The following is an 11,731-nucleotide window of genomic DNA, read 5'->3' on the forward strand; positions in this document are numbered from 1 at the left end:
CAGTGATATATTCCCACTCATCAACTGATCATTTACAACTCACTCTTATAAGCTGATGTATGTACCAATGATACATTCCCACTCATCAACAGTTCATTTACAACTCACTCTTATAAGCTGATGTATGCACCAGTGATACATTCCTACTCAACAACTGATCATTTACAACTCACTCTTATAAGCTGATGTATGTACCAGTGATACATTCCCACTCATCAACAGTTCATTTACAACTCACTCTTATAAGCTGATGTATGTACCAGTGATACATTCCCACTCATCAACAGTTCATGTACAACTCACTCTTATAAGCTGATGTATGTACCAGTGAAACATTCCCACTCATCAACAGTTCATTTACAACTCACTCTTATAAGCTGATGTATGTACCAGTGATACATTCCACTCATCAACTGATCATTTACAACTCACTCTTATAAGCTGATGTATGTACCAGTGATACCTTCCTTCTCATCAACAGTTCATTTACAACTCACTCTTATAAGCTGATGTATGTACCAATGATACATTCCAACTCATCAACAGTTCATTTACAACTTACTCTTATAAGCTGATGTATGTACCAGTGATACATTCCTATACTCATCAACAGTTCATTTACAACTCACACTTACAAGCTGATGTATGTACCAGTGATACATTCCTATACTCATCTACAGTTCATTTACAACTCACTCTTATAAGCTGATGTATGTACCAGTGATACATTCCTATACTCATCAACTGATCATTTACAACTCACACTTATAAGCTGATTTATGTACCAGTGATACATTCCTATACTCATCAACAATTCATTTACAACTCACTCTTATAAGCTGATGTATGTACCAGTGATATATTCCACTCATCAACTGATCATTTACAACTCACTCTTATAAGCTGATGTATGTACCAGTGATACATGCCTTCTCATCAACAGTTCATTTACAACTCACTCTTATAAGCTGATGTATGTACCAGTGATACATTCCCACTCATCAACTGGTCATTTACAACTCACTCTTATAAGCTGATGTATGTACCAGTGATACATTCCTATACTCATCAACAGTTCATTTACAACTCACACTTACAAGCTGATGTATGTACCAGTGATACATACCTATACTCATCAACAGTTCATTTACAACTCACTCTTATAAGCTGATGTGTGTACCAGTGATACAATCCCACTCATCAACAGTTCATTTACAACTCACTCTTATACGCTGATGTATGTACCAGTGATACATTCCTACTCATCAACAGTTCATTTACAACTCACTCTTATAAGCTGATGTATGTACCAGTGATACATTCCCACTCATCAACAGTTCATTTACAACTCACTCTTATAAGCTGATGTATGTACCAGTGATACATTCCCACTCATCAACAGTTCATTTACAACTCAATAATATAAGCTGGTGTATGTACCAGTGATACATTCCTACTCAACAACTGATCATTTACAACTCACTCTTATAAGCTGATGTATGTACCAGTGATACATTCCCACTCATCAACAGTTCATTTACAACTCAATAATATAAGCTGGTGTATGTACCAGTGATACATTCCTACTCAACAACTGATCATTTACAACTCACTCTTATAAGCTGATGTATGTACCAGTGATACATTCCCACTCATCAACAGTTCATTTACAACTCAATAATATAAGCTGGTGTATGTACCAGTGATACATTCCTACTCAACAACTGATCATTTACAACTCACTCTTATAAGCTGATGTATGTACCAGTGATACATTCCCACTCTTCAACAGTTCATTTACAACTCACTCTTATAAGCTGATGTATGTACCAGTGATACATTCCTACTCATCAACAGTTAATTTACAACTTACTCTTATAAGCTGATGTATGTACCAGTGATACATTCCCACTCATCAACAGTTCATTTACAACTCAATAATATAAGCTGGTGTATGTACCAGTGATACATTCATACTCATCAACAGCTTATTTACAATTCACTGTTATAAGCTAGTGTATGTACTAGTGCTTTATTAACGTAGCTCGAGGCCATGCTCTATTTAAGAAGCCTGAATGGACCGTGACACACAATGTGTGTGCTTGTGGTGGGTAGCTTGTAAATAAACTACGAATTTCTGTTAACATAGGCTGTTCAAGTATTTAAGAACACCCGGGACAAATCGTGTCATTAAACAGTTCATTTACAACTCCCTGTTATAAGCTGGTGCATGTACCGGCGATATATCCCTACTCTCTAACATCTTATTGACAGCATGAATATGATCATCAATAAGATAATGCAATTCTGTTGTGTAAGGATCGTAATGAAACTTCTCTGGATGCTGACGATGAAACTTCCCGTTAATGTTATATTGCAAACATTGGAGTCTTTCTTGAGTTAACGTAATATTCATAAAGTTCAGCATTCTTTCCACAGAAGGTATAGGACGTTTTAACTGTTCCTCATAATGCACCACTGGGAATGGGTATGCAGCTTTGTCCCACTGGTTCATAAGGGCTCTCCATCCGCTAATCTTCTTTCTGGCAAACTTCGTCCATGCTGTACCTAAAAAATGTATTCATATATTAACAATAACATTTTTTTATCAAATGAACATAGTAAATTGATTGAATATCATTAACAGAGACTCGTTATATATATTGTTAGGTCAGGTTGTCTGGGAGTAAGCGACTAAGAAGTGCTTCCTAAAAATGCTTTATTGCATGTGCAATTAACTGCAGTAGTCATATGCGGAGAGCAGTGTTTTGTACTAGCTGCCTCAATGTTGAGAAGGAATATAAACTGTCCAGGTGTCAAAATAATACATCTCATGTTTGATACAAAAATTCCAATGACTTTGCTATATATAGTATAAATATGCCTAACAATTAATCAGGGCATATGTCATTTATCTTAGACTGAACTGAAGTACACATGTTTCGCCCTAAACTGAACATGATGTATTCATGTTAGTAGTTTTACACCCTTGAATGAGCAAGATATACTGACTGAATCGGGAAAGCACATTTTTAACCATGTGTACTATTGTTTTGGCCAATACTTGTACCCGTTATATGGCATAGACTGAACCAAGGTACTAATATATTCACTGCTCCCTGTGTCTAGAGTGTGCAATAGGTAGTTATTTTATGCTCTAGTCTAAACTAATTGTATGCATTAGATTTAACGCGTGGAGTGAGTGGAGTTGTCATGATCGCGACTTACCCAGATGTACTAACACGATGTCATAGACTAAACCGTACTAATTCTGTTCCATAGAATGAACTTTATTCACACGGCTAAACCAGGAATGCGAACTATATGCCCAGACTGAACAAGGTGTTATTCCTCACAATGAATCAGCCATACAAACTGTATGACTTAACCAGAACTTCAAGTAGATGTGCCTGTCGAAGATGTTTGTCATGTAGCTTCTTCTTAAAAACGATGATTCACAGGGGATGATGCAATAAAATAATATTAAAATATTATACCAAGTGACAAAATTGTCATACTCACTGTTTCTATATGACTCTAGAGGCAGGAACCCCATCATTCCACTTTTGAGGAAAGAATAGTAGGATAAGATAGAATCGTATGGGTTTCTGATTAGCAGTATCCCATAGTTGCAGGTTTTCAGTATGTTGTGGCATTTATAAACCAATATTTGCCCATATTGCGAAATAATTTTTCCATCAACCCCTGTAAGTAACAATTGGGTTGGGTTTTATACTGTTCATAAAATTGGTCACTCGTGAAGAGAAATGTAATTTAGTGTCTTCACCACCAGTTCCCTCTTTTCATCGAAAAATCACAAAATAGTTTCGTTCATAGTCCACACTTTTCCTCAGAACACTGGGGAAAAATAGCCAAATTTTTTTGAGAAAAAGCTTAAAATTCTTATTTTGGCTGTTGGTTCCAAAATCAGGGTTTATTTTAAGAAAAATTGTAGAATATAAGAACAAAATGCAAAACATTTGCACGAGAAAATGTTTTCTTTTTATTTACCCCGTTCAATGTGAAAACTTTTAGTGACATAATAATTTGAGCATCCGTAATTCCGCATTTGTTAATAAGGAAGGATGCAGCACGAAAGAAAATGCTAAGAAGTGCGTTGGGTTATCCTGATCTAAACGTTTAGTAAATATTGTAATATTAATCAAGATGCCCGAAAATTGAAATTAAAATTGATTGAAATAACTTATGGTAGAGATGCAGTTTAACTGACAGGTATTTTAATTAGTTAATTAGGAAACCAAGATGACCTCCCTTGTCCACAAAACTATATATTTTCATTGTATGAATTTTAAAATTTTGTTAGTATTTTTTTTCATGGACACTGTAGTTTGACATATGCACAAAAATGTGCTTTTCTGGTCAAAAGTGGTTTAAAAAAAATTAGCTTCTAAACTATGCTTCTGCTTCCTGTCAAAATTGATTTATGTTTACTGTTTTCTGTTTACTATGAAGAAAGTGCCGTCTTGAAAACTGTCTACCAGTTGTCAATTTTGCAGGGCAGCAGCTCAAGCTTCACTACTTCAAGTTTATTCATAAATTAACACCCAGGCTGGTTGTCTGTACGATTGTTGTAACACTGTTCAACCAAAAACAATGCCCCAGCGGCGTTTTGAAGATAAACACATTGTCAATCATTTGTGAAAATTTCAAAACAAAAGGTCAAAGCGTCTAGGAGCTATTTTTTGTATAAAGTTCTGGAATGTGCACTAAAAAGAAGCTTAGATAATTGCTAATTTTCATAAAAATTCACTCAGTAAGAAGTTCACTAATACTCATAATTAAAATGGCTGTAACAGTTCCAAATTGAAATGTATTATCGTTTTGTTAAAAGTTAAATATAGTGTATAATATGAAGATCCCGTCATTTCTTTCTTTCACCATGTTTCTTTTTTATTATTTATGTACAGCCATGCTAAATCTTGCTAAGCATTCAAAAGTGAAAATGTTTGCACCTGTTATCTATATTTTAAAATCGTTTTTTGAGTATGTTCCACTATTCACAATTCTACAAAATTTTAACTGTCTATAGCCAAGACTGTTTGAATAATAAAAAGCAAAACAAAAAATTTCACTCCCAAGTGCACACGAACCTGCATCTCTACCTAAAATAGACAATACTATATATTCGGCAAAAAATGCATGAAAAATCATTAATTTTCGAAATGAATTTACATCAAAAAGTCCCGTCATATTTTTCAACAATCTGCATGACACATTAAAAACGAAAAAAACATTACCTATATTAACGCACATTGCACATTATTTAGCTAGCTGTATATCTAGTGTTGAGAGAGTTTTGCTTGTTTAATTTGTTTAGGGGATCGTTTTCTGCCCAGACAAGCTGTTGATATGTCACCACTGTCTTGCATATAAATAACTCACCGGCCTTCTTAATCCTTGTATTATAACATGTACCAGTGTAAATTCCTGTTGCAACTTCCAATAAATGACGAGTCCATGTGTTTCCGGATCTAGGAAAGCTTATTAACCAAACCGTCGGTCTTGTTCCATTTGCCCAGTTACCAAACTTAACACTACAGTCTGAATTATTGTTCTCTAGTAAAACAGTAATAACAGTTGTATTATCAACATAAATTTTAACAATCACCAAACGACTTGAAAATTTTCCTCACTCTGGTCTTAATAATAACTGATAGTTACAAAATGGACATGGGAAGGTTAACAGGCTTTGAACGATTACCTGAACTAAACAGACCATTAACAGACCATACCAGTAGCGCCCAAGTTGTTGTACATTAACAGTTATATTAATCCTGTGATGGTATTATGATTGTATGCTTACCACATGACATAACGTAGTTCAGAATCAAGTAAGACAATAGTTAATTTAATTTTAGTTTATCAGTGCCAAGAAATGAAATGATAATATAACACAATGACCCACAATATCACAACCATCATTCAAATTATACTAGAAAACAAATACAGCCTTAACAACCAACTCGTTGTATTGGTCATTCCTGTACTGAACGTATACAGTTTAGACTTACCCAATGATGAACTGTAACAGATCATTAAATGATATGTTATCTTCGTTTTTTTCTTAATGTTACATTTAATGGATTTATATATTGTGCAAGAAGGTACGATATTTTAGAAATTTTTGGCTTGTATGTTTAGCTCATTGCATAATGTTTGAGAATATACCAGAATGTTTTTATCTAACTATACTAGTTACTAATTAGAAAAAAAAAACATCTAATAAAAGTATGATATCATAATGTTTTTGTCAAGAGCCCCTATGAAATGTTGAATTGATACTGGGACAAGCACAGTCAGTCAATCTATAACCAGTTGATTGGAAACCGTTACCCATTCAATTCACTCTTACACGCTGGTCTTGTAAATTGGTGGTGAATCGTGTTACATTACAAAAAAGCTATATTTTGAATTTGACCTTTGACCCCACAGACTTATGGCCGTTTCGTAGCAAAATGTTTCTGTGTCGACGTATGTACTATTTGTGCCACGTTTGAAGTGTGTATTTTTTACCGTCGAGTTCTTTATCCATTCATACATATATTCATGCATACATGTACACGTAAGCACGCACACACACACACACCCACACACATAATATACACGCACGCCTACACGTCTTATCTGCGTTGTGACGATATGCATGTGATTAACTTTCAATATAGTTGCGTTATGTTTTGATTAAAACGCAAACCTATATAGGGTTGCGTTTTTATTCAAGTTTAATTAAACCCAATTTAAATTTACTGAATATTGATAGAAATTATGAAAAAAAGTGAAGGTCGTCACTTAGTAGGTGTAAAAGTAAATGGGAGTCATCACAGCATTGATAAGACGAATGCGCGCACACACACACACTCACGCCTGCTATGTGATTTTAACATTAATCGTTACATTGAAATCACAATTTCACTCAGGAATTTCTACCTGTACTTAACAGCTATGCATTCATTCCAGCTTTAGACAAACAAACCACAATCACATAACACCTGGCTGGACTGATTGATAAGATGTTCACAAACAGCATATGACACTATACCAGTAATCACTGTGTGTGCCAAGAAAACTTCATCACCAACAATAAAACAAACTCATTTATGCAAAATCATATTCCACTAAAAATATGGATAAGCTATTCAATCTGTTTCGCACACAGACTGCGGAGATGCTCTTACTATTGACATTTTAAAAATCATAAACAAGACATATGGTGTAGACGGAATCACTATTAAGATAATTAAACCAATCAATTTGATTGTACCACTTACTCACATTTTTTTACATTTTATCTCTGCCAAGTAGACGAGTTCCTGATTCAACGAAAATCGAAATGGTCACTCCAATATTCAAGTTAATGGAGCCGCATATTCTGACCAATTGTCATCTAATATAAGTTCTATCATGCATTTCGAAAATACGTAATATATAACAGGACTTGCAAATTTATATCTGAACATAAAGTTACACTTCAAGGTCCCTAGTGTTGTCTATATTCTATTAAAGTTATTAAGGTTTTAATACAACATTTTCACCTCATAGCAACCGTGTGTCAATTGCTGATGTTTCTATCTAAATTTAAATATATTTGACGTGTGTTCAAATTTATGCCATTGCAGTGTGTACTGTCATAGCAACTAGTAACATATACTATAGTCGAATATGAGAAATGCAATTGCCCCAGTCACTGTTAAATTAGTGTTATTTTTATATCGATACAATTTTTAAACTCAAAATAATAAACAACCTCTATAATATAACATTCAGTTGCTTTGCTGTTTGTGGAGAAAGGCTATTACCGACAAGAATATTCTTGAAATATACAACAACAAATATACAAATCAAATCTACGATAAGTCACACACAAAAAATCTTGCTCAATGTAAATAACGTAATCTAGCAATGAAGATGGTTTACTTCTCTATCTATTGCACCTAAACGACACGTCTATCAATAATGTACAGAACACATAAGACTAGATTTTTTCAATATACATATCAACACTCAGAGCCTCAATTTAACATACCTTGGACGCTTAGTTTTTCACTTTGATTCAATGGAAGCTGATCATTCTTGAGTTTCATTTGTTTTGTTGATTTCATGGTTGGTACTGAAAAATAAAAACGTTTAATTGATAAGTGTATCCCAACAAAACAAATCAAACTCAAGATTGAAAAGTCTAGGTCACAATGGTCCACAAACTTTCTGACGATTTTTTGAAAGAACTGAATACCAGAAGCATTTATAGTTCTTACACTACACTACACTACACTACACTACATTACACTAATAATTTCACGTTTTGCTAAACAGAGATAATAATGGTGTGAAACGAGGGTTGCGATTAGACTGGGGTTGATGTTGAAAAAAGTATATAATATTGGATATACATATTTGAAAGATTCTTGATATTAATTTATTATATGAACCCAATTGATTGATTGAAAAAAACAGAGGTTTGATAATGTGAGCTAAGTAAAGTTGGCCATTGAGGCTGCTATTTAATTTGTAATATTTTTAATTATTTCTACTGAATTTGTTTCGATAATGTAGATACGTATTCAAACCATTGATTTGCGTATTTTCAGTAATTTAATATATTAATATTTATTATGGAATTTGCTAAAAAGGGTGCACAATTAGTAACTAGAAGTAATTTGCAATTTCCTATGAAACTCAGCACTGAGAAGTCAGATTGGATCAGTAACATCATTGGACTCGGCTGGGGAGCATCTCTTCCTTTCACCTCTGACCACTGAAAAAATCAGCCCGGAGTTGGATTGTGGATGTTCAAAGTCCTGCTCATTTCAACTGTGTTTAACACTAGTGCAGTTTATAACTCCTACAAGCCAAACTGTGCGGTATTTGTTAGATTTGACCAACTGACGGGGTATGTAGATTTTTGCTATTGTTTTGGCCATGTGCATCGATATCCATGCAACCCTTTGTTCCTGACATGTGCTTTAACTTATTCTTTTGTTCACTTTCATTGAATGGTAACTGTAGTATTAGTGTGAATTGTATTTTTTTTATTTGAATTATCGTTAATTTTATCAATATAATTTATTGTATTTTCATTTCGTTTTAGGTTTTAAGTTCCTGTAATTTACAGTATGACTCTCCTATGTAAGCTTGGTTAATAAACTCAGTACGGGAATTTGTTGTAACACTTAGTTGTACCTCTGTCGTCCATACTTATTTATCCCTTGGTCACAATAATGAAATTACATTGAAATCCAACACCAAGGTTAAGAACATGTTTGAACAAATTTGAATCTAATTTCATACAAATCAAATGCAGAAGAAGCCATGATCGGTATTTGGGGTGATCATATTAACGCGATACAAATATTATTTAATGATTATAGGATATTGAACATACCTTGGACGCGCAGTTTTTCCTTTTGTTTCAATGAAAGATGATCATTCTTGCATTGCATTTGTTTTGTTGATTTCATGGCTGGTACTGAATACTCAGTTGTTGAATAACCATGCCAGAAATGAACGTCAATCAACACAATACAAATCGCCAGTATAAGCAGGTACATTATCTGTCTGTCGATCATAGTTTCACTGCAATTGCTGTAATTAACACACTAGATCTGTGTGCGTTGAACGAAGAATTATTAGGCAAATATGATATCGTATTTTAGCATATAGGCGCATACTCCGTAATGTGAGCTAGACCAAAAACGTATCAGCAAACTCAAATCTATTATTCATAACTGAGTAGTTCACAGCATCATTATTCAGCAAATCCCAACATAGTACATCCATCATTATTCAGCAGAACCCAACACATATATTTCACTCAGCAACATAATTTGGGCGTACAAATATGTACACAATAACATCATCATTTTTGAAATAATGAATAAATAAATTAACAAATGTACTCACACGAACCAATAATAAATGATAATTGCACTCAATATAGATGGTTTGTACACTATTATGTCATGTATTCCGAGCAACAGATTATATATTTTGATTGAGACACATATGTGAAAAATTACTTACGCTTCCTTTAGCTTCACGTTACTTAATTTTTGTGAAATGACGAAAATAAAAACTCAATTACTGAAGGTGATTTACAACATGATTTTTCTTAAATGTATGGCGTATAAATCGCAAAAATGGGAAGAAAATGTTTTTTTCCGTTTTATATTGTGCTATTTATCATATATTTACACATTTGTATTTTTAAACACAGCGTGTTATACAAGTTTTGACGCAATATGCGACAATAGATATAATTTTATATGACACTCATTAATCTTTCTGTTAAAACGTGCCGCCAATACAATATTGTTTTACTAGCATAATACTCGAGAGTCATGCTGTGGGTTAATAGTTTAAATGTTACCGACCTGAAATATGCGTCAGATTTTTTTCCCTTATAGGTAGTTTCCACTACTTTCATTACTTGGAATATCCCCCCAAAATGTCATGTATGATCTATTTAACGTGTTCAATCGATGAAGCTCAAAAAGCGCGATGTATCAATGCTAACTTAAGTATTTAGTTCTTTATCACACATATTCGAAAATATACCATGCACTGTACACCCCATGCCATATATAAGAGAGAAAGGGGTTAAAAATAGGGGGCCGCGGCCCCCTCGGCCTGGAGCAGATGTCACTTGGGTTTTCACTCGGGTTTCACTTGGGTTTATTTGAGGGATTAAGCTAATTGGAAATGTTATTGTTTAGGCTCGGAGGGGCTTAGCAGAAGTGCATATTCCCGGGATTTCCGTTACTTATTTTTTATTTTTAATAGCCGTTTTTTCTTGAGACAAAAACGTGATTTGATAAAAAAAAAGGTCGTATGGCTGCCTGTAGGAATAAGTCACCGTTAAATAAAAGAAAAAAAAATGGAGAAAAAAATCACCACGAAAGTCTACTACATCCTTAATTGTTCTTTAAAGTCAATCAGTAAGTGAAGGTGAAACTACTGTCTCCATACATTCATCAACTGAATATTCTATTCAGCGCATGCTTCACAAAATGCACTAGGAAGCTGGTGGGTAAGTGCCTTGGTGGCTCTCAATATGTTAATCAACCCTAAACAGAAATGTTCTTGCTTTCACACGTACTACCAGGGTTGCTGGATATCATATATAGACACCATTGCCTCCGGACCAGGCCTGAGTACCTATTTTTAACCAATAAATATATGAATGAATTTGTGATCTTTTTAAGTTCATCCACACTCTCAATATACGCGAATTGGCGTCAATTGGCATTTGGAGATGCAGGCGCATCCTCAGAACTGTAGAACCACTAAACAGATTTAAATAGCACATGCCAATTGAGTCGAAGCGTATACAAAAGGCAGAATTTATTAGGTCACAATCTTGTAAGTAGCTCCACAATTACACCAAAATGCATTTGTATAGGAATGCTTATGAATATTGTAAAAAAACATAATGGTAACCAACCAATTGTAAAGTGAAAAAATACAAAAATACAACTAAATTTATCTTTAACAATAGAAGTTTTTTTTTATTCAGCTATGATCGTACATATTTACATGCTGGTATGCATGAATCAAATTGTTAAGTACTACTATTCACCATAAACATATTTTGTTTGATATTATATGCCATGTTTTCAGAATGGCCACCAATTGATCAAAACCTGATCAAGCAAGCGAGCATTAAAACCATTTGCTATCGCCTGCCCAATAAATTACAGTGCTCAGACATGTATAC

At 34.0% G+C, this 11,731-nt stretch overlaps 1 protein-coding gene across 1 annotated transcript; it reads right to left on the minus strand.

Moving 5' to 3' along the window:
- Positions 1–1,998: 1,998 nt before the first annotated feature.
- Positions 1,999–8,113, minus strand: LOC144364576 (sialate:O-sulfotransferase 1-like). The gene is made up of 4 exons (XM_078014483.2): positions 8,045–8,113; positions 5,404–5,577; positions 3,523–3,705; positions 1,999–2,568 (listed from the first exon to the last, which is right to left on the minus strand). The coding sequence occupies exons 1-4, from the start codon at positions 8,100–8,102 to the stop codon at positions 2,204–2,206; spliced, it is 780 nt and encodes a 259-aa protein (XP_077870609.2). The 5' UTR covers positions 8,103–8,113; the 3' UTR covers positions 1,999–2,203.
- Between the last annotated feature and the right edge of the window lie 3,618 nt (positions 8,114–11,731).

This window comes from Saccoglossus kowalevskii, chromosome 12 (genome assembly GCF_978046115.1).
Source record: "Saccoglossus kowalevskii chromosome 12, keSacKowa6.1, whole genome shotgun sequence".
NCBI classification, from domain to species: Eukaryota; Metazoa; Hemichordata; class Enteropneusta; family Harrimaniidae; genus Saccoglossus; species Saccoglossus kowalevskii.

Coding starts and splice junctions, on each gene's coding strand:
- LOC144364576 (XM_078014483.2), bottom strand. CDS start 8,102: ATGAAACTCAAGAATGATCAGCTTCCATTGAATCAAAGTGAAAAACTA. Junction 5,578..8,044: donor TGAAAAACTAAGCGTCCAAG/GTATGTTAAATT, acceptor CTGTTTTACTAG/AGAACAATAATTCAGACTGT. Junction 3,706..5,403: donor TACAAGGATTAAGAAGGCCG/GTGAGTTATTTA, acceptor TGTTACTTACAG/GGGTTGATGGAAAAATTATT.